The 24,469-nt window shown below is 39.8% G+C and overlaps 1 protein-coding gene across 1 annotated transcript in view; it reads right to left on the bottom strand.

Annotated features, from left to right (window-relative positions):
- The window catches only part of rap1gap2b (RAP1 GTPase activating protein 2b), a 56,295-nt gene that overhangs the window by 15,304 nt on the left and 16,522 nt on the right, over positions 1–24,469 (bottom strand). The window contains exons 3-8 of the mRNA XM_079835743.1: positions 3,648–3,732; positions 2,583–2,618; positions 1,523–1,555; positions 1,203–1,403; positions 894–997; positions 717–795 (exon numbers count right to left, since the gene is read on the bottom strand). Coding sequence (XP_079691869.1) covers positions 717–795; positions 894–997; positions 1,203–1,403; positions 1,523–1,555; positions 2,583–2,618; positions 3,648–3,732 — 538 coding nt within the window. The remainder of the gene's footprint in view (positions 1–716; positions 796–893; positions 998–1,202; positions 1,404–1,522; positions 1,556–2,582; positions 2,619–3,647; positions 3,733–24,469) is intronic.

The raw sequence follows: 24,469 nt of genomic DNA, 5'->3' as shown, positions 1-24,469 counted from the left end.
GCCCATTGTGTTTAATATATAGTGTGAACAGGGATTGTTTTAACAACATTGCAAAGGAAAAACGTTTCCATTTTTTGTACATCATTGTCGTATAAATGTGCCCTAAGAAACACCCTTGCAGCAGCATTAATTCATTTTTTGTCATTTACTGCAAAGACAATATAACACAAAGTATAGTTTCACAGTCCGTGAAAAGGGTCCATGGGGGGGAGCCAAATTAAGTAAATTTAACTTGGAAGTTTGTATATATTTACTGGAAAACAAGCCAAAAATACTGATTAAGAAATAGCTTTTTTTTTCAATTAATTAACCCTACACTCTAAAAAAAAAAAGGTTCTATATTGCACCAAAAATGGTTCTTGGCTTGTAATCATAGGGGAACCTTTTTTAGTGCTATATAGCACCAATTTTGGTGCTTCAGTGGATCTTCAGCGGTTCTTCAGAGGTTCTTCACCGGTTCTTTGACTAAGGTGCTATATAGCACCTCTGAAGAACCGCTGAAGAACCACTGAAGCACCAAAATTGGTGCTATATAGCACTAAAAAAGGTTCCCCTATGATTACGAGCCTTTTTTTTTAGAGTGTAAGGGCAGGTGGCACACTGAAAAACTGTCTACAATTTAGCAATGAAGTTAATCAATAAGACTTTAGGGTCTGTAAAGGCCGATTTTAAGTGGATAAAATCTGTGAGCCAACTGGGCAGGGCACAATCATTACCTTTGCTAACTGAGGGACACTGGGGAGCTCAGTCAAGCCCGCCAAAGAGATCCTGTCATAGATTGTCTTTGATGGAGCCCTAAGTGAGGCAGAATTTGATAGAAAAATGCAATCAAACGTTTCAAAATGTGCCAATCATGTAATTACACATAGAGGGTTTGAAAGGGCTGTTATTACCTGAGAATGATGTGCAGGTACTCTTGCTCCTTCACCTCCTCGTGTCTGAGGGACAGTACGAGGTTGCCATGGTTACTGGCCGTGCAGTAGAAGTTCAGATGTTCCTGAGACAGGCAGATAAGAGGAAACGGTTTTGATTGTGAACAAATCCATTACCAACATGAACACTGCGTTAAATTACACCGACTGCAATCACAGCTCTGATATTGAGTGATCTGTTTAAAATGATCTTGCACAAATATTTGGCAAATGCCTTTTGTCTGATGGTCCATTTAAGTATAACACCACTATATTGATGCGAGTTCTCACCCTGCCAATAAAGTGCTTGCGGTACGCACGAATGGCGAAGTTACTTTCCAGTGTGTAGCCAAACTCTCCTTCTCCATCTTCGTCATCACAGAAGCCATTCATCCAGTTCGGAATGGAGGCAGGGGTGTCAGGATCTTCAATCCAATAACCACCGAACTGAGGCAGGATGACCTGAGGGTATGGCTCACCTCGCTCTAACACCTTGGAAAAAGAAATCAAACAATTAGAAAGAGACTGACGTCTGACACATACTCCACATACCTCGCATACATAGTGCCTTTGAAACATTTATTAGTAACAGAGAACATAAATTGCTGTACCTCCTCTATCCGTGGGTATGGAATGTAATCTTCCTGGAGGGGTAAAAATAATATAAAAATAAGATAATGCTGTAAATGGACATCTTCACAGTGCTTTGGAAAGTCTTGTGCCATGACAGGAAGCGTGTTATGAGACATATGTTTAGCTCATGCAACCTCATTATATGAGAAATTACATGCAGCCCACACAATGCTTCACAGTCATGCTTACAAGAAACATTTTATGTGGCTGTATGGACAATCTGAATGAACACATGCATTTGAGGGTGGGATTATTTCTTCAGTGGTTGCCTTTGTTGTTATTTTGCCTGTAAGCCATTAAAACAGCTAAATCCAGCATTTGTTTTAAACTATACGTATAAAATGGGGTCCAAATGTCTGAAAATGCTTCTATTTTTCCTTTTCTAATGTAATATATATATATATATTTTTTTTTATTTAAAAAAAAAATGTTGTTTTAGTTTTTTGCTTTAATGACACTTTGATTAATGACCTAGAAATAACACAGAATCCGCAACATTTCTTCCTTATTTTACCTCATACTAATTCTTTGTTTGATTTTTATTTTTTCAAAATCCTAAAACTTATTTTGTCCAGCTTTGAAATTTGATCAGACATTTGGAGCCCACTATATACAATATATATAATGTTACATACATGGGTGAAGAATGCCAACTTCATGCATTGAAAATACAACAATTCCGAAACACAGACAAGCCCTGAGCTGAGGTGTAATCTTGTCGTTTTTTCACACCCTCTGACCTTTATTCTTTGTGGCCTCATTTCCTCCACCTCAGAAACCTGCTAAGGGGTCAGGGTCAAAAGGTTGCAGTGTTAGCAACTGACAGTGGAGGAGTGGTGAGCATAAGATGCACAGAACGCATCAAAGTCTCATTTGAGGAAAGTCTGTTCACTCGGCGGCCATTTTGCAATGCCTCCGGGCAGCTATTTCGGTCATCCAAGACCAAGCCCTATCTACTTTAATGAGGAAATCCTGAAATCTTTATATCATATATAAATTATACTATCAAAAATATCAAAAAACGATTTCACTTCTTACCTCCATCTTGTCCAGCATATCAAAAAACTGAGTAGACTGTTGAAAAGAAACAGAGGTCAATCTTTAGGCTAACATATAACATGCCAAGTATTTCACTTCATATTACAGGTCAACAAAAAGTCCAGCATGCATTACAAACTACTAGGCGTAAACAACATGCCTGTGGTTGTGGAGTCTTGTAATCCCTCATATTAATACAACCAGCACTACTCATTGTCAGTACTAAATATCAAAATCTGCTATTTTAGTTGCTGAGTTTACAGTATGTCCTCACCATATAAACACGTTAATACAAGTTAATTTGACAACCTGTTATATTCATAAACCTGTTTTTGTAGTCATGATTTCACAGTATGTTGAAGAATCTTGTCTGACCAACACACGTTAATCTGACAACTAACTGTTATAAACATGCACACATAAAAAAATAAATCTAATTTAAATTAAAATGTAATCTGAGGTTCCTCAGGGTTCTGTATTGGTACCCTTAATTATATATATATATATATATATATATATATATATATATATATATATATATATATATATATATATATATATATATATATATATATATATATATATATATATATATATATATATACATATTCAGTAGGTAATAGTCTAGTTGTTGTTGGGGGGACATGTAATTTATGTTCACATCAGAACATAACTAAAAGTAATTCTCACTATACGTGTGACTATTGTACATATAGTGCAATATTCAAAAACTTCTCTATTCTCAAAATGTGATGGGCATTTTGAGATTTTGCTTTTCCTTTCTTCCACCTTTGAGGAACATATAGTCTACCTAGGGGATGATGTCTGAAGTCATGGTCTACTGAGTAAGCAGGGCACATCACCAGCAACAGTTTTATGGAGAGAGGGAGGAAAGACGGTTTTATCTGCATAAACCAAATGAGTCAATAATTGCTGCTTTATAATAAACTATTTATAAAATGTTATCGGGATGCTTGACTCCCTGACTTTAGCTGTAAGGTCTCTGAGCAAATCCCCTTTCAGTGCTGATTCATAACAGGCCCTGAGAGCAGACGTGCTGCTTACCTTCATGGCGGCAGGGGCGGTTCTGGGGGGAGAGGGAGGGCAGTCTGCCAGCGGCACATTGGAGAGGGTCAGCAACTCCTGCTTCCTGCAACACAGTGACATCATCACCGTCATTCCACACTTTTGAAATAACATTTAAACATCAAATATACAGTCACTAATGTACAGAAATACACATAAAGTATCTAAATCTTAAAGATGCACTCATTCTTTTTTCCTCATGAAAATATTTGGTTACAATTTATTTTAAGGTGACATAGTTACATTGTACTTACTCAAATACTGAGTAATATTAACGAACTACATGTACTTATAGAGTTATGGTTAGGGTTTAGTTTATGGTTAGTTACTTGTTATTACTATAGTAAGTACATGTAGTAATGTGTAACTACGTCACCTTAAAATAAAGTGTTACCAAATATATTTAAATATGAAGAAACATATTTCATTGTTATTATAATTTTTCGTGGAATAATATAACTGTGACTGAAAATGATTGCCTTTACACGATGTTGAAAACATACATACAGTTGTGGTCAGATTTACTGGCACCCCTGGTAAATATTATCAAAGATGGCTATAAAAATTAATCTGCATTGTTTATCCTTTTGATCTTTCATTCAACAAAATTCGCAAAAATCTAACCCTTCATTAAAGAAAAAGGATAGAAAGTGGGGGGAAATCACATTATGAAAATAAATGTTTTTCTCCAAAACACGTTGGCCACAATTATTGGCACCCCTAGAATTTTATGAGGAAAATATCTCTGAAGTATATTCCCATTAATATTTAATTCTTTTAGCACACCTGACTAGGAACATGAAATTGTCTAGCTAGTATAAATATGAGGAAACACAAAGGCTAAATTCCCTTAATCATTCATGACGAAATGAGTAAAACCAAATAATATAGTTCTGATGTGCAGCAAAAGATTGTTGAGCTTCACAAAATAGACAGTGGCTGTAAGAAAATAGCTGAAGCACTGAAAAGAGAATTGCAGAGATTAGTTGTCTTGGGGTCAGAAAGCCTAAAACAAAATCAAACAACCCCTACATTACCACATGTTGTTTGGGAGGGTTTCAAGAAAAATCCTCCTCGCTCATCCAAAAACAAACTCCAGCATATTCAGTTGTCAGACACGATTGGAAATTCAAAAGGGACCTGGTTCTATGGTCAGATGAAACTATAAAAAGAGCTTTTTGGCAGCAAACCCACCAGATGGGTTTGGTGTAAACAGGGATAAAAAAAACTCTATGCCCATGGTTAAATATACTGCTGGATGTTTAATGTTGTGGGCCTATTTTTTTGCTGGAGGTCCTGGACATTCTAACAAACACTAACAGATAAAAAATCAAAACCTGACCGCCTCCGCTAGAATACAGATTTATTTTTACAGCCATCTTTGATCATATTTACAACTGTAAATGTCAGTATAATAGCCATACTGGTTAGCGAAACTTAAATAATACAGAGTGCACCTTTAAAAGCTGACTATTGAATTTTGTAGGGTGGTCTGCAGTGTCATCTTCACACAGACAGTATCCTCGCTGAAAGCCTTTTGCCTCAGTCTCATTTTACTCGAGAATGTAACTCTCTTATTTGACCCTCATATGATTTCAAGATCATCAATAAAAAATGGGCCAAAGATGGGCAATCTGTTCTTTAAATGAGCTCTCTTGATAGGAGGCTGACAGGTGGAGGATCTAGAGGCTCCTGCTCAAGATTAATTTTCCTTCGCTTTCCACCTTCCTCTTCATAAGTGAGGTACGGACAGAGAAGCAGAAAGGGGGAGCAAGGGGAGGTTGAAGAGAGAAATGAACAAGGCTCTAAAAATACCCACCCAATCCTTCATAAGCTCTGTGAATAGATCCCATAAATCCATCAATATATTCGTATTAGGCTGAATGTGACATATCGTTCATTATGCTCGACAAGGTATTTCTCTCTCATACGCAACACTCACATACAAAACTAGCCAAATGAATCTTGCATGTACATACAACTTCTGATAGTTTAGCTCATACTTAGACCAAAAATCACAAGGAAATATACTGAATAACTGGCACCAAATGAAATAAACAACACATCCTGGCCAGGAGAATTATCTTCACACCTCTGGAAGGATGTGAAAAGCTTATTGTCACATTGTCTGTCATTTTAGTCAACATGAAAACACCTTTCCTGGAAAACTCCTGGAGTGACTGTGGGTAATTTCACATGCGATACATTAGAACACCAAAATAATCTGTGTAATATTAAGTTAAGCATTGTGTTGACAGTCACACCAAATCTGTCTGTCTGTCTATCTATCTGTCTTTATCTCTCCATCACAAAAGGGCACATTTCGTCCCATAAATATCCATTAATCAATTTGCTGGGAAATTTATATTGATTCTGAAATCAAGATGTTAAAAATTATGTTGAAATATAATATAACAAATCAGTATTTTAAAATGTATAATGACTGAATCATGTACTGATTCAGTATCAATGACTGAAGCAAATGACTTCTCTTCAACACTGAACAATTATTACTATAAATTATATTATTTATAAAATCTAAGTTCCCTTGTTTTTTGGTAAGAGAGCATTACAAATCACTAAGCACAATTAGCTCATAAAGTGTTCAGGACATGTAGGCCTAGAATGAATTGAGCTCAAGTTAAACATTCTCCTGGAGTTTCAATTTCCAGACAAACTTTGTGTTACAGAATCCAAATCTGATCTGTGAACTGTGGTGTTGATTCAACTGCAAACTTAAATAATTAAATAATTGTTTTAAATAATGAACGTTTTGACCTCTATCTCTCTCTCTCTCTCTTACACACACACACACACACTCACATGCACACAGATACACACATGCTGGTCCCTCTCCACCACATAGGCTACAGACATATACAACCTAGAATGACATTCACCCACCACTGGTTGTCCGTCTCCGTCAGTCTCCGTCTCTCACACCGCTTGCGGGAGCGGTGGAGGAGTCCGATAAGAGCAGCGGCAGCACGGACACCTGCTCTCCGACAGCGCACTCTGGACCTGAACTCAGACATGGCCAAACCTCAGGTTCAGTCTCAGTCCTAGTCCTCACATCACACCGACACCAGCTACGGCTGAATCTGCATCGTCACAATCTCCAAAGATGAGGTGCTGTCCTTGCCAGCACAGACTGTATGTGTGCATCCTTCACCGTGAATACCTCTTATTCTCTCTCACTCTCACTCTCTCTCTCACCCACCCTCTCAAATGGCATTTCACTTTGACACCTTATTCGCGATTAAGGAGCTTTGATTGCTTAACCTCTTGCTATTCTGCTTTTTTCTCAAGTCATTTTCACTAATTACCACTCACCATATGTTTACTTAGATATGCTCTGTTCTGTTTTTTTTGTTTGCACCTTTTTTTCTGTTTGTCTGCTTGCATTTTATTTGTCTTGAAAGCTCACAGTATGGAATTATTGCTATTCCAGCTCTTTTCCTCCATTCGATCCAGCGATTACATGGTGCGTGTGTGTGTGGATTTTGTTACTGCCCTGTAGGCACATTTTTATCTGTGACAAGACTTTCAATCTCTTTAATGTGGAGTTAACCTTTCTCAATATCTCAAAAGACACATAATCCAGAACAAAATACCAAAGATGAACCGCTATTCCTTAAAATGACATTCATATTGTTCCAGATAAGAATTCTAACTTAAGAAATCTCTATTATAATTTACAGACGAGTGATGTTTGATGTATGTTACTATTATATTTCGACGGTGTGTTGTAGACTCTGCAGAAGGATTTTTGAGAGCTGTGTTTACACTCGCTGCAATTACAAGCCTATTTTCATCATTTAATTTCACCTGCTGTGCAAATCCGCTTCTACTTGTTATGATTTCAAGCAACGAGGGAATGTGTGCGTGTGAGCAAAACGTTTTTGTAACACAAAGAGCATTAAATGCTTCATGGGATTTGCTGAAGGAAATCACTCTGAGGAGACATTCAGACTCATCAAGAGCTGTGTCACAGTCTAATGGCTGCCAGACAAATATTTCAATACAACAAGTGTAACAACATATACTCTGCAATATGATGAGCAAATCGGCTCATTCCAAAAACAGTCATGAAATACAAATGATTCTTGATGTGCACCAGATGATTTGAGCACGTCGGCTCATGAGATAAGGTGAAAAGATGCTAAATCATACTGAGGGTGTTATTCTGTAAAAACGGGAGATTTCAGTTGTTTCATGTAAGCCCCCAGACAGTGCTGAAGTGTTAAAGAGGAGTAACACACTGTGTTGAGGTGGGTGACAGACGCCGAGGTGGGGATATGTGACAAGAGGGATGATAGGTGGGAGTGGAGATGTTATTTTCACGTGAGCAAATCATAACAGTGCAATTATAAGGTTTAGATTTCATCAGGATGTATTTCTGATTGCAGTTCCATTGCTGTGTACATTAAGCAACTATGCTTTTAAGCAAAATATGCTATACTTGATCAACAAATGGTCAGGTTGAAAAAGACACATAACCTTTAAAGGCGTCCTATAATGCCCCTTTTTACAAGATGTAAAATAAGTCTCTGATGTCCCCAGATATGAGCTTCAAGAGCTCATGTTAGCAGCTCCGATTACCTCACGCAGACATGCATGTGACAATGTTCCAAACCAATTTTGTATAAAGCCTCTACTTCTGAAACAACAGCAGCTCAAAAGTACTGAAAACGATATATTAAAAGTATTGAAACAACTGATAAGCACTTTAAGTTAACAGATCACTGAAATATTGAGAAATGCTGGATCCAATCTCAGTCGTAGTTCTTTCCATTACTTAGACATACACAGTAAAAAAGTGACTCTTTGAATTGTTTTTGTTCAATTTGGATAGCAAACAACTCAGAGAAGCAGAGAGAGAAAAAATTAAGTCTGGGCGAGGGAGAAGAAGAGTTAGGGGAGAGGAGGAAGAATGTGTGCTGGACTATGCATTTTTATGTTTTCCCCCCTTAATTATCGAAATATCGCAAATGTACATATCGCAATATGCATATCACAAGGGCACGCAATATCTGAATGATTTTAATAGGCTATTTCAACATTGTGAAAAGTGTACGTTTTAGGTCGACGCATATAGCAGAGAATAGACTGGCACACAACTGTTACTTATGTGACTTGCTTGACGTTAAAAAGAGTTATTAAACGCAATAACTTGCGAAAAACAACTCCTTGCAGTCTCGTGCTGTCTGCTGTCTGACACACACACCAAAACCTGTGCACAAGCCGTTCTTTTTTTCTTGTCTTGTTACACACTCTTACTGTCAAATACACACACAGTTATGTCAAAATGGCTGTCTTGATGAGTATTCATGTAAACACAGTCGGTTATGCTTTAAGTGAAAGATATCAGTTGGGGAAAGAAATAGATTTTACACACTGAAAGCAATATTGTATCGCATATCGAATATTGCATTATTTAACAAGGATATCGCATATCGCATTTTTCTTCAATAACGCACAGCCCTACCCCTTACACATGTGGAACCTATGAAAGCTTATTTCTGCCATCGAATAGAATATAAAAAAAGGTAATTGTGTCTTTTTTCTCTCTCAACTCCTAGTTTATATCACACAATTCTGAGAAAAAAAGTCAGAATTGTGAGATAAAAAGTCACAGTGACCTTTTATATTATTTTATTCCATAGTAACCAAAGGCCATGTTGTATTTGTTGTTGATCAATGGCAGCAATTTCATGTTTTCCTTTCACTAAAAGCTTAATATAAAGCCACTGTTCCATATACGCAGAATATTCAGTCGGTGTAAGGCACTAACCAAGGGGGCACCATCTCACTCTCTATGAGGGCACCATCAACACCCCACCCCCAGAAAGCAATTTCAATGGAGGTGGCAACTGAAGTTCTACATAGCGGACCCATTTGACCAGTGGCTGCCCTGAGCAATTCTGCTACTTTCTATTATTTTTCTACTGTACATTTAATAAACTAATGCCTCATTCACTTTTAGATAGTATGTTGCCAAGAATGCACACATTCAACAAAAAATGTAGAATGGCTTACAGTAAAAGGAAACAATGGATTTCATATTTTCTGCAGGTAGAACTGAAACATGACTGGTAATGCAGTAATGCCATCAACTGTTAGTATTTTGACAGTCATTGCGCTGTGATTGACTATATGTTCCTGCTGGAGAGAAAACTAGTCCTGGTTTTTTGACAGAATGATTCCATTTTGAGTCGGGTTTGCTGTGTTTTGATAGAGTTAGTATGTAGAAAAAGGTTTTTAGAGTTTTGAAATGTAGAATTTGTATTTATTTAACTAAATGTGGTTTTGGACAGAAAAATAACTATTTGGTCAATTGTGTGATGTAGGTGTGTTGCTGTGTTAAGAGTTTAAAAAAAGTACTTTAAGTATTGGCAGCGATTGTTAAAAGACGCTGTTGTTTTTGCACCCCTAATGTTTAAATACAGTTTAAACCTTTTATTTGTGTTGTTGCTATTTGTAATTTTATAGCAATAAATACATTTCAGTGGATACTGTTTGAGTTTAGATTGAGTAAACTGTTTTTGGGCTGTTTTATATGTCCTTGCAGGTTAGGACCGATTTTTATGTCACTTTTTCAAAACTCTTCACACAGTTATCCTAACCAACTTTCAGTTGGTACAGCAGTTTATTTCACATTCAAAATGTACTTCAGTTCTAACTTAAGACATCTCTATTATAACTCAAAGAGTGATGAAAGAGTCATAAAAGAGTCAACTAACAAATTACATCTTAGTTGACTCTTTTAGGACGCTTTCATCACTCTTTTATAAGTAATAATAGAGATTTCTTAAGTCAACATACTGTATATAATAGACATGTATCAAATCAACGTTTTATTCCAAAACACTAGCAAGGTTTTCATCCAACAAACTCACGTTGTCACTCATAAAACAACGACCTAAACAACACTAACAGGCAGCATTATGTTTGCTTTTGTAAAATTTCTTTACAAAACAAGAACGACACTCTCTGCTGTTTATAATTCGCTGTAATTTGTTACATTATCCATATTTACATTACAGTACAAATTTATTCCTATGTTTTCCTCTTTTGTATAGAGGGTAAAACTTATCAGTTTAGAAAGCAGTGTATTGGCATTCAAAAAAATGTGTTTTGCAGATGAAGCATGAATGACAAAAGTGGATGCATTTTGTGTGAAAGCAATGAAAAATGATTCACAGTTTGGTCTGCATAGACTTATGTTTCGCTGAATGTGTGAAGATTTTGAAAATGTGGCTTCAGTATTGACCGATGCTTGATGGAAATGGTAAATATTGCTTTTGGGCATCAAATAAAATATTATTTTTTATCAAAATGTATTAAAAGTTTTATTATTTTATGTCAGATAATAATTTATATTTCACGCCCCTACACATTCGAAATTACGCACATTCAACACTGCATCAGGTAATCATTAGCCTGCACATTTCAAAGATTTAAAAAACATAAAAAATTTATTATTTTATAATATTTTTGTAGTTGTGAAGAAGTGGACCGTGTCTTTCCATCATCAGAGTTGTTACCACAATTGAAAATATGTAAGATGTGCCCTGATAACTGACCGCTAATGGACAGGAAGATGCACAACCAGAGCCGTGCTCTTAGTATTCAAGGCCACTGATCTGCCGGGCGCACACGTGTTGGGAGAACTGGCCCCCTGCTGCCTTCATGTCTGATATACGAATGCAATCACAGATCAGACCCTGCAGAATGTCACTGTCTCTGTTTATGCTGCGTCCCAATTCGCCTACATACTACGCCCCTAAAAGTATGTACTCTGTTTGTGAAGCAAAAGAACATACTTTTGAGTGTATAGCAGAATAGTAGGCACGCTTTGGGACATACTACTTCGTCAATTTAATTTACTACCATTTTGTAGAGAAATGTAGTATAGCATGTTGATCTGCCAGTCATGGTTCTTTCATGCGGAGACTCTCCTCGTGTGTTTTTGCATAATGATGCATTTAAAAGCTAATGACCTAAAGGATCTTTACAAAAGTTCACAATGCTGTTGCAGATTAAATATAACGTGGATTACGTTGAATAAGTATCTTTTCATCAGGTTATACTGATTATTATTCACTAAACCTCTCTACTTAACCGTCAGACTCACACATCCGTCATGTTTGTAGGTTTTTTTTAACACTTTTTATTCGTGTTTGTAGTTCTAATCAAATTCTCGGAAAAAAGTAGACCATCCAGGTATCTTTGGAATACTCATTTCAACATACTACAATTTGGGAAATACTAATTCTCATTTCAAATACTATTTAGGACAGATTGTATGTGAATTGGGACGCAGCATTAGTTTCTAGTCATGGTTTTCTTTGTCTGGGTAGTGGGTAAATATGTGAAGTCTACAGGTTTCTGTCTGCCCTTCTCTTCTCAGCAGGGATGCCACATAGACTGGCATTGGCTTACATGCACAGTCTCCCTCCTTTTCACCATTTCTTTTCATACCCAGAACATACTGCTCTAGCACAAACACAAAGGCTGAAGGTATAAGGCTGGTCCAGAAGTCTCTCTCTCTGTGCTACCTTTGAAGTGTTTCGTGTGCACGTGCTCTCTATTATAACACTGTGAGCCAAAATGCATTCAATTTATCAGTTTGGTAGCAACAGGCAGCTTGTGTTCCCGGAGGCCAGATGAACTTTGATATTTCATATATCACATCACATGATGCTTTATGCACCTCTTTGTCCCTTCATGACTATTATAAATGGACAAAGACGAAGATTTAAAAAAAAAAAAAAAAGGATAATATTGGGGTCCAAACCAAAGGATGATAATGTTGAAGTTGGATGGATTCTGATTAGCTGTCAATGTTTTTTTTATATCATTCATCCATCATTTTGAAAGTGATTCGAATGATATTGTTCCTCCGTGTCATTACTGTTATAGTCATGGTGTAGACTTCACTATTGTCATATAATTAGAATGATTATTAAAACTTTTTTATGGATTACCGCCATTGGTGTGTGATTCTTTAGAGTGTTTTCACACTTGGTGCTTTTCATAGGTGGTTCATGGTTTACTAGATTTTTGGCCCGTATGTGAACACCAAACAATCTCAGACCCTTTTAAAGCGAACCAAACTGAGACCATCTTGGGTGTTCTGAGTACAGTTCGTTTTCAGCTAGCAGTTTGGTTCAATAAAAATATGCATTGTGAACACTAATCAGTCTGGGGTAATTTTTCCAGAAAATTCCAGTTTAGGTTGGTCATCAGATGCATCCATACAAATGGCTATTTATCATGGCTGTTTCTGCTGGCAGTAGGGCTGTGCGATATGGACATGGATGTTTTTGATCAATATTTCAATTTCGATATTAATCCCGATTTTGAAACAATATTTTCTTACATACATGTGTGTATAATCACTTTTGGAAGCTGGCTATATTGCCAATATTTGCGGGCACAATATCTTTGCATAAATTATATTTTGACGTTGGTTATTTCTTTATGCCTTTTTGAACTTTTTTCGTATAGGCTATTGTGCGGTTCGCAAATGCCTGTATTATTGATTTTTGTATACATGGTTTGGAAGAATCTTTTTCGTGTCTTTTGCAACATCTCGCACATGACACAACATTCTATGTGGTGCTCATAGTAAGTTCAACTTTTAAAAAATTCATCTCTTATTTTAACCGCAAAAATGCTTTCTGTGTGAATGGCCCTTAATATTCGTTTTTCCGAAGTGAAAGTTTGTCAGGTCTCGCAAATTCCCTGGATTTGATACATCATCTCTCTTTTTTGGGTCCTGCCCTGAATTCACCTTCCCTGATTCTGTGCTTTCTTCAATGTCATTATGGTTAACAGACTCTGTTCTGCTCTTGCGGTTGCGCTAGATTATGGCGCGCTGCATTCAGATTGCACACTACAGTTCACGCTGAATCTTTTGCGTGCTTTTCCAAAATATCAACTTTTCAGAAGGCCGCCAGTGCACCACAGGTCATGTGACAAGAACCAGCTTCACCCTTTCCATAACATTGTAACAACATTGAAAGCTCAGCCAAAATGGATGAACAGCTGATAGCTGTAGCTACATAGTTTCCCCCCCCTCATCTTCATAAATACATTTAGAAGCAGAGCGCATGCAAGGGCTGGAAATCCATTTGTCCGTTGTTGAAACTTCCTCATGTTCATGGAGAACGCAACTCATGATTGCTTAGCAACGGCAGACATGAGTGCCGGCGACGAGAAAGCGGCATGGCCGGCGTTTGGGACACGTTTTTAGACGAGACATGTGAACGGCCCTTGGAGGTGAAAAAATCTAGCTTTTCTGCGGTTTAGCAATTGCGCATGCTCACATCACGATTTTATTGCGATTCCGATTAATCGCACAGCCCTAACTGGCAGATCTTCTTTCACGACATGTGTGCAAAGGATCGTAGGTGATTGGAGGACGCAAAGGGTACACCTGATGCATCCTTCAAAATAAGCCGAATGAAGGATGCGAAAGGAAGGCTGACTTCCAAGGATCCTTTGAGACAGCCTTCAAAACAGCTTGATGACGTGGGTATGCAGCCTTGATGCAGCCTTCCAATTGGGAAGCACCGGTTGTGTCATTTGAATATCTATTTTCAGTTTTGTAACAAGCCTTTATACCTCCTCTAACATTCGTCTGCTTGCGTTAAAGACAAAAAAGAGTAATATGACTAGTGAGTTGTTGTACAACAACGAACCACTGTAATTCAAGGGCCACTTCAGCACTGGGAAGATGAATGTGTATTTAAACCGTGTCATTTATGTAGTAGAAATGTGAAATTATTTTTGAATTTGGTGCCTTCTAGACTGAAAAAAGACAGAAAATTTATTTTTGCATAAAAAGGCATAATTCTCTCGTCTCAGGGGGATATGAGGGGGGAAAGTATCATAATTCAAATATACTAAGGGGTTTCTGCTGATACAAAGCTTAATGCTAAATCACTGAAGTTACCCTTTAATACCGTAGGCTTTTTGGAATGCAACGCTTTGGTACGTGCTGTTCCACCACACCTCCATCTGTTCACTCGGTCTCCTCCTGACCTTTTCTCTGGTCTTTACCTCTGTCTTTTTATCTGCTCTTTCCGTCTCTGTTGCACCGTGTCCGTCCCCCACTGCTCTGATGTACACTGTCCTGCTTTGATCTGTAGCCGAGAGGCAAGAAACATTTCAAAATAAGATGCATCTTTGACTTCTGTCAAAAATGAGTATGCGTCCCTCCTAAGGGTAAGAAAGTGAACTTGACGTAGTTGCAGTTGTCTCAACTGTGAGAAGTGGACAATATAGAAGGATGAGACGGATGAGAGCAACAAAAAGGAATAAAAACAGAGGACAGCAAATCAAGAGGTAAAATAAGAATGAAAAATGATATGCGCCAATATCCACCGACACAGTACTGCAGCGAGCACAATAGCTTCTAATTGAAATGCTGTTCATTTACATCAGTTGTCTGTGCCAGAGAGGCTGGGACGCTACATTGCACATCCTTCTGTCAGGAAGTGCACAATGTGTGTCCTGATTAACACGCCACTCGACTTAATGGTACTATGACATACAAAGAGTTAGAATCTAATCATACACAGCTGTTGAAATGCCTTCAGAAACTCAGGTCACGCAATCCACTGTCTGCACATGTACAAATACTAAATACCTGTTTATGAATATATTTTCATTATAAGTGAAGGAAACCTTTTAGATGTAGCAAATATAGAGTATTTGTTCTGATAAAATGCACTCAACTCAGGATACAGTATGCACGTCCTGATTTTGCAGATTTAGACGCGTTCTTGGGTCAACATTTGTTGATCCTGGAACAACAATTAAAAAAAAATGTTTTTGCCTCTTGTTCAGTTTAATTAAATAAAATAAGCTAAAGTAACACATTTTTTTTAAAACATTTTGTACTGTGTTCAATCAATAATATATTTAAATGTGCCATAGAATGGAAAACTGTATTTACCTTGGCATAGTTGAATAATAAGTGTTCTGTACATGGAACTAACATACCATTAGCCTCAAACACCAGTTTCCTCCTTCATATGTCAATATTGTGCTTGAAAAAGAAAAACGGGCGAATCACAACATAAAACCGACTGTGACGTAACAGTCAGGAACAATAATATTTACGCCTCCCCAAATTAGCATATATCAGCCCATGTTTTAGGCCAGGCAGTATTAACATGGACCTGCACGGCTGAATCATCAGAAGTTCTGCAGGTATTGTGAAGATGAGTAGCCTGACAAGCCAGACCCACATCAAGATGTTGGGTCTGGGAACACACCATTGGCAGGGCTCAATCCGAGGGGCGGGATAAACGGTTGTCTTTTCATTTCCCTCTACACGCAATTGGATAGTGCCACAACCAACCAGGGCAACAGAGATGAAGCGGCGCTAGTTGATAGATTAAGCTTTCCCCGTATCTGTTCGGCAAAACTCTGAACACATCTTCCTTTCTTAAAAATGACTTCGCTAGGGTGCTTCTAGATTTCTAGGTTAGAAGATGAGGACAATATAGTGAAAACGGCAGATCATGGATATAAATGTTATGTTCCAGGCTGTGTAAGGGATGTGAGCACTTTTCATACCCTTCCCACAGAACAGAACTGTCAACAGGCATGGTTGATGTTTATCTATAACAGGATACTGCACCAATTTAATTCAAAGTTGTTAGTTTGCTCTGACTAGTGTCAATTTCGTTAACAAAAATATGACGAAAAATGTTCATTGACGATCTTTTTTTCCATGACTAAGACAAGACGAGATAACACAAACGTCCTTAAACGATTATTGTGACTATATAAACATGCAATATCGTTGACGAAAAAAGAAGAGACTACAATGTAGTTTAAAAAATAAAAACTTAAACAAAAAGCACTCTTTGGTTTTGTCGGGGGGAAAAAGAGGAGTGTTCGAGTGCTCATGTTTGCGGTAATTTAAATCCGCAAATCAGAGCTTTTCTGTTAAAAGAACACGTATTCTATCTGGTGTTTTACTTTAAATGTGCAATCTGGCAACCATGTGCACGCAAGCTCTATCTCGCGTGTGCGGATGATCTGAAAACACCAATAAGTAAGCTGCATTTCAGCCATCTCCATTTGAGATTTTCTGCTTAAAGTGTCATTCAGGTGGTCTGTGTTCCGTCACGACTCACAAGCCGATTGTGCTGTTTCCGATTGTGTTTGCTGAATAACTGCACTTGTGTGAGCTAAATGAGCCTTGCTGTGAAACAGCCAATCAGAGCAGAGCCCAACATTATTATGCATGACCCTTCCAAATAAGGCAAAAACAGACCATTTAATTCTAGGGACAAATCCTAGGGTTGTAAATGGATCAAGCGTCAACCTCCTCCAGTTTCTCTTGAAGCCAATTCGGAAGTGACTTAAACTGCAATTCATCGACTGGCCGCTAGAGGCAGGCTCCAGAAGGGAGCAGAATCTCATTGAGCCCCAAGTTAAAATGTCCAACTTTACAGCAGAAAAAAACATGTTTACAGCCTGGTACAAATTGTGGTTTTGGTCAATACGGCTAATTTTGCCCTTCATGACAACTGTGAGAGGGTGATTTTTTTTATAACTCATTCATTCACATTATATAAAGCCTTAAAGTTCTGCATAATTAAGGGCGTGGCCACTTTGAGTGACAGGTGGATAGCCATTTATCGGCTGTCTGTTAGTCATCGCGTCACCTCAGCTCCACCCACATCCCGCCTTTTTGCCCATTTTCTGTTATCCGGGAGTGATGTGCGGTGACGCGCTGCAAAGATGGCAATGGCCAGCTTGTCCCTACTTTACGCTTCAACACTGCTCTTCAGAATCCTATGGGTGATGTCACGGACACTACGTCCATATTTTTTTTACAGTCTATGAAATGGACATGTAAAACCGTATCAGGAGTATTTTTGCCCTTACCTAAGCCACATACCTTTTATGTAGATATCAGAGAACAATTTAAAATATTGTATCAATGCATTCTATGGCACCTTTAAAACTGATGTTTACTTAATTAATTTGTGTTAAAACCATATGAATCATTTTTGTTGACAACTAACTAGGCAGTGGATCTGTAGTTCCCAGCATGCTTTGCAAGGGACTGCATTAGGAGAGTAGGGATTAGGGATTAAAGTGTGTTTTGCAGTAAAGGGAAATATGTTGTTAGTTACAGTTTTTTACAATCGCTATGACAATTTTTTCAATACTTTTAACAATATTCATAACGCAGTTAGCACAACATCTGTCTGTGTAGGCTATACAATTAACACATGTATTGTTGCTTTTACACAAAATGCATACAGTTAACACAAATTTGAAATGCTTGAACTTCTTTTACACACAAGCTCAACCAAGACCAAAACAATGGATTTTTACTGCCAAATTTACCAAGGCTTTAACACTGTATGTCAGAACAGATAACACCATGTTCTAAACCTAACCTTATAGGCTAAAGTCAAGGTAAACAGCCGTTTATATTGTGAATTGAAACGCAATTATATCTCCTGTATTAAAATCCATTGTTACTGAGAAACAGCTGATTGAAGTTATGCAAATATATAAATCACTGCTGATTCCCATCTAGGAATTGTTCAGGTGTTGATGTTTTTTCAATCACATGACCATATGGTATACAGTAAAAGAGTACCTCCTTGGGCTTATCTTGTGTGAAAAAGGAACAATATAAAGCAACACAAAGAAAGTAAGAAAAATGCCTTCACGAGGGAGAAGAAGATGAGTACCAGGACAAGGGCGAGGAGTGGGACAAGGGCAAGGAAGAGGAAGGCCTGGACAAGGACAAGGTAGAGATTGAGGAGTTAGAATGAATGGTGGCGCTCAAAGAAGGGCCAGAGAATTAAGGTAACTGATGAAATAAGAGCTACTATCATAGACCATGTCATAAACTACAGGCTATCATACAGAGAGGCTGGTGTCACAGACACGTCAGGTTCCACCCTCCACCAATCACAGCGCACTCCTTCCCCAGAGTACTGATCACCATCACCATCACCTGCACCTCATCACCACACTCATCACCAGCACTACAAGACTCACACGCACACAGCACTCCACGTCCGGTCTCGTTCGCATATACTTCAGGCTATGCTTACCTCAAGGACTCTATTACTGATACTTACCTGTCTCCAGCGTGTCTCCTTCCTTCCGTGTTCCTTGTCTGCTGTGTGGGTGTGTTCCTGTCCGTCCCTCAGTACTCCAGCGATCTACAGTCTCCAACGATCTCCAGTCTCCAGCGACCTCCAGGCTCCAGCGTCCTTCCATCTACAAAACAAAAGACAGTAACTCTCGCTCTCTCGTATCACCTTCTAATCTACCAACAACCGGCTTACTCACCTGCTCCACAACACCTGCTCTACTGTGGTCTAATAAACTACCCTTACCTGTTAACATCTGTGTCTGCCTCCTGTGTACTTGTAACAGAAGACCGGACCATACCGAAGACCCAGTATGAGCCAACCGGATCCATTCCAGGAATTGGTAGATGCGCTTCGGCGTACATTTCCTCCACAACCCACTCCAGTTACTGTTCATTCACCTGCACCAGCGAACACTAACCCATCTGTCAACAACCCTCCTTCACTACCTCCGTATGCTAGTCCCATGGCCAAACCGGCGCCCTACTCAGGATCGGCGGAGAATTGCAGCGGCTTCCTGCTGCAATGCACACTGGTCCTGGAGATGCAGCCGCACTTGTACCCGAGCGACACTTCCAAGATCGCCTCCATTATCTCTCAGCTCAGCGGCAACGCATTAATGTGGGCCGATTCCATCTGGTCACAACAGGGTGCGGTAACGCAATCATACGCAGCGTTTATTTCCCACTTCCGGGAAGTGTTTGGAAAACCGATCACAGATTCTTCAGCTGGTGAGAAACTTTATAATTTAAAACAGGGATCCATGTCTATTTACGATTATGCTTTGCAATTCAGAACGCTTGCAGCAGTCAGCGGATGGAATGAACAGGCGCTGATAACAACATTTCGGCAAGGATTGGAACCTCGGGTACGGCTGCATCTCGCTGCATGCGAGGACTCCATCGGCCTTGAGAAGTTCATCCAGCATTCCATTCGCTGCGCCACTCGCATGCAGGCGTGCATCCAAGAGCACCAGGACCAGTATCCCTTCAACGTGCCCTTCCGCCGATCCGAACCCGTCAGCACCCCAGAACCAGCCCACGAACCCATGGAGTTAGAGAACTCCCGACTAACCCCTGAAGAACGCCGCCATCGGCTGACCCAACGTCTCTGCCTGTATTGTGGTGAGCCTGGGCATGTCATAGCTGCATGCCCCACACGACCTCCGCGACCCATGGTGAGTGCCATTATTCCTGCTGATCATAAAATGAAACCACTCACCACTGTCGTCACCCTTACTGCCGCTAATGTCTCCCTTTCAGTGGTCGCGCTCCTCGACTCGGGGTCAGCCGGCAACTTCCTCTCCGGTGCCATCTGCCGCCAGTTACGCCTCAAGACCACTCCGTCTCCGACCACCTACAGGATCAGCTCAATAACCGGAAGACCCCTCAGTCGCAAGCACGTCCGTACCGTGGCTGGACCAGTCACTCTCCAAGTAGGGCTTTTACACCGGGAAGAGGCTCACATGCTGGTTCTGGAGGATTCGACTGCTGACGTGGTTCTGGGGCGCCCCTGGTTGGAGCAGCACAACCCTACCATCTCCTGGAAGACGGGCGAAATCCTGAAGTGGGGCGACACTTGCTTCTCTCAATGTCTAACTGAACTTCCTCTTCCATCCTCGTCTCTGCCTGATCTGACTCTCTGTGCCACATCCATCGAAAGTCCAGTTGAACAACGCTCTGTCGATGTCCCCAAGTGTTACGCCCCCTTCAGCGATGTCTTCTGCCCGCAACGGGCTTCCAAGCTGCCTCCACACCGGCCATGGGACTGTGCCATCGACCTGCTTCCGGGTGAACCAGTACCAAGGGGTAAGATATACCCACTGTCCATCCCGGAGGAGAAGGCCATGGAGGAATACATCCAGGAAGCCCTCGCCTAAGGTTACATCAGGCCGTCTACTTCCCCTGCTGCATCCAGCTTCTTCTTTGTGGCAAAAAAGGACGGAGGCTTGCGGCCATGCATCGATTATCGTTCCCTCAACAAAATCACTGTTAAGTTCCGGTATCCCCTTTCAGTGCGTACTCGGCTTTCAACCTCCACTGTTCCTCTGGGATGGGGAACCCTCCGACGTTCCTGCAGTGGACTACTGGTTCCGAGAGAGCGAGAGGGTCTGGGACTCAGCCCACCATCAGTTGCAACGGGCCCTGCGCAGACGCAGGATGGTAGCTGATCTCCGACGTTCTGACACCCCTGTCTTCCAGCCTGGTCAGCTGGTGTGGCTATCTACCAGAGATATCAGAATGCGTCTGCCTTGCAAAAAGCTGAGTCCCAGGTTCATTGGCCCATTCCCCATCACCAAGCAAGTCAATCCAGTCACCTATCAACTCCGTCTGCCACAAGGGTATCGTATACATCCCACTTTCCATGTCTCACTGCTGAAAGCTCACCACCCCTCTGTTTCTCCCACAGGACCTGACGTAGTTCCCGCCGAACCCCCCCTTCCACTCATCCTGGAGGACGGTACGGCCTACAAGGTCAATGAGATCTTGAACTCCCGACGTCGTGGTGGTCAGCTGGAATATCTAGTGGATTGGGAAGGAAATGGTCCCGAGGAACGCTCCTGGGTCCCAAGGAACGGCATTTTAGATCCCAGTTTACTCCAGACCTTTCACGACAGTCATCCTGAGAAGCCAGCTCCGCGGGGTAGAGGACGTCCACCACGGCGTCGGGGTTCTCGGCCCTCTGGAGCAGGCCGTGGAGGGGGGGGGGGGGGTACTGTCACAGACACGTCAGGTTCCACCCTCCACCAATCACAGCGCACTCCTTCCCCAGAGTACTGATCACCATCACCTGCACCTCATCACCACACTCATCAACAGCACTACAAGACTCACACGCACACAGCACTCCACGTCCGGTCTCGTTCGCATATACTTCAGGCTATGCTTACCTCAAGGACTCTACTACTGATACTTACCTGTCTCCAGCGTGTCTCCTTCCTTTCGTGTTCCTTGTCTGCTGTGTGGGTGTGTTCCTGTCCGTCCCTCAGTACTCCAGCGATCTACAGTCTCCAACGATCTCCAGTCTCCAGCGACCTCCAGGCTCCAGCGTCCTTCCATCTACAAAACAAAAGACAGTAACTCTCGCTCTCTCGTATCACCTTCTAATCTACCAACAACCGGTTTACTCACCTGCTCCACAACACCTGCTCTACTGTGGTCTAATAAACTACCCTTACCTGTTAACATCTGTGTCTGCCTCCTGTGTACTTGTAACAGCTGGTGAATGAGTACAGCCAAATCTCAGCTGGGACACAGTGGCATCCATTATCCAGAATTTTCGAGAAACCAACAGGTCAAAGTCAAAGTCAAAGTCAAAGTACCTTTATTGGTAGGATATTGTATAAAGGCTTCTCCTACTGCAAAGTGTAAATAATTTTACCATATATTACAGTGACTGTATGCCTCTGGTCTCATATGTAACTGTATTTTGTCTATCTAAGGATTGAACATCTACCTCCCTCAGGGGGCAGAGGAAAGCTCCTAAATGAAGAACAGAAACCTGCTATTGTCAACATGGTGATTGCTGATAATGAATAAAACTGTAGGGCATTCTATAAAGCTACTCTGAGATGAGTCATTTATTTTTTGTATTGGATTTCTGCAGCAAAAGAAACAAAATGCATGCATTTACTAAACCCAACAAAACAAAAATGTGGAGCGGCTTCAAAAGGCACACAATCTATGATCAATAAAATATACTGTCTATTGTATAAGGGCAGACCTGACACATAAAATAATGCAGTTTCTGTAATTCCATCTAGTGTTAGTGTTTTTATGACATTGTGCTATGATTGACTAAATGTTCCTGTTGGAAGAGAACATGCGTTAGGGTTTTGATAGACATAGTGTATTGTGTTAGTGTGTTAGTGTATTATTGTATTTTGAAAATTAGTGTTGGAGTTTAGTTTACAATGTGTGATTTTGAGCATGAAATTAACCGTTTTGGTAATTGTGTGTTGTAGGTGTGTTAAGAGTTTAGGAAAAATGTTAAAAGTATTGAAAAAATTGCCATAGCGATCGTAAAAAACTGTAATGTCAGTGTTTAAAGTTCAGTTATGTTGGACATTTATAGGAGTTTCTGTAACGTTTTTGAATTTTGCGGTTACCATTATGCAGAAGAGTCTTATATCTATTATATTATTATTATATCTATGCTGATGTCAGGAGTGACACCAGTCTTTTCTTATTTTTTTCACTATACATTGTGTAAAATGATGAATGAAACTGCTTTTCATTGATTTTCCAATTAAATGTTTTCCTTTAAATTTGACAAGCATAAAAGGTCATTTTATAAATGTATCAATTTAATTTAAACTGTATTTGATCAAATTGAGTTGAGCCAACTCAATTGCATTGGCCCAAATTGAGTTGGACCAACTCACTTACATTTAATTGCACAAATTTGTTTTTTTTATCAGTTGGGACTATACTTATTTGATGGAAATCCTGCCCTCAATTAAATTGAGTTTGTCCAATTAGTTTTTTTTTTTTTTGTGCATTCCTGTCCGAAAAGTTTGTCCTAACCCTACTCTAAACATAACCCTACACATAAGTTATCCCTAAAATCAGAGGGAAATGATAGGTGAATAACAATGACGTAGAAGCACCTAACACTTGTCCCTCACACTGATTTGTTGATTGGAATGTTGTTCCAGGATCAACAAAGATGCTGATCCAGGGACATGTTGTACTTGGTGAAATCAGGTTCTGCCTAAAGCACAGTATAATGTGAATGTAAGGCCCTCTAGTGGTTTGATAATATAGGGTGCTGTAAAAACTATGTTGCATAAAGTATTTTATAGTATTTATTTTTATACTAGACAGACAATGCCCTCATTGTAGCCAACAGGTATTTACATGACCAGGAAAAAAAATAAGGTTTAAAATATTCCATGTGCTGGGGGAAATTCCATTCATGTTTGTTTAGATCTGATCAGTCAAATAATGTGGTTTGACATCCCCTCCCTACAGGCTGTGCTGCATGTGAAACCACTAATATCATGCAATCCACCGGGTTCACATTTAACTGCTATGAAATAAAGAGCACTGCAGAGTTACGTCAACAACCCTTTCAAGGAAAGTCTGTTCACTCAACGGCAAATTTGCAACACCTCAGGGCAGCTATTTTGCGCATCCAAAACCAACTCATATCTACTTGAATGCATATCCTGAAAGCTGAAAAACTGTCCAATAAATGCTTTTTCTCCAATTCATAAGTAATATAAGTTAAGTGCAGTCCCTACTTGTGTCTCCACAAATTCAGCTTTAAAAAAAAATACAAGTAATGAAAGCTAAAAGTTGCATTAGTTTGCATGTCAAATTCCGTTTAGTACCTTAATCAAGGATTAGGACCCTGCTAAATTTCCATACTGGTCCAAGCTGATAAAGATGGTTGATTTGGGAGTTACAAAGTCGGATGTGCATCTAAAACAAGTCATGCTTGTCTTTTTTTATCAGAGCAGAGCTCAGTTTGTGACGAGTCTAATTGCTTTTCTTTTATAACACAGTTTTGCAACATGACAATGAGAGTTCTCAGCAGGAGCTGTCATTACAACTGTTCCATTTTCACATAGTGATTTTGAATTGTTGTGGTCTTTAGCCTAATTGCCTCCAGCAGAAATGAGCTTCAATCATAATAGGGCCATTTGAA

Source organism: Gobio gobio (assembly GCF_949357685.1).
Source record: "Gobio gobio genome assembly, chromosome: 14".
Classification (NCBI taxonomy): Eukaryota; Metazoa; Chordata; class Actinopteri; order Cypriniformes; family Gobionidae; genus Gobio; species Gobio gobio.
The sequence above is the reverse complement of the archived record's forward strand: the minus strand, read 5'-3'. Positions and strand labels throughout refer to the sequence as shown.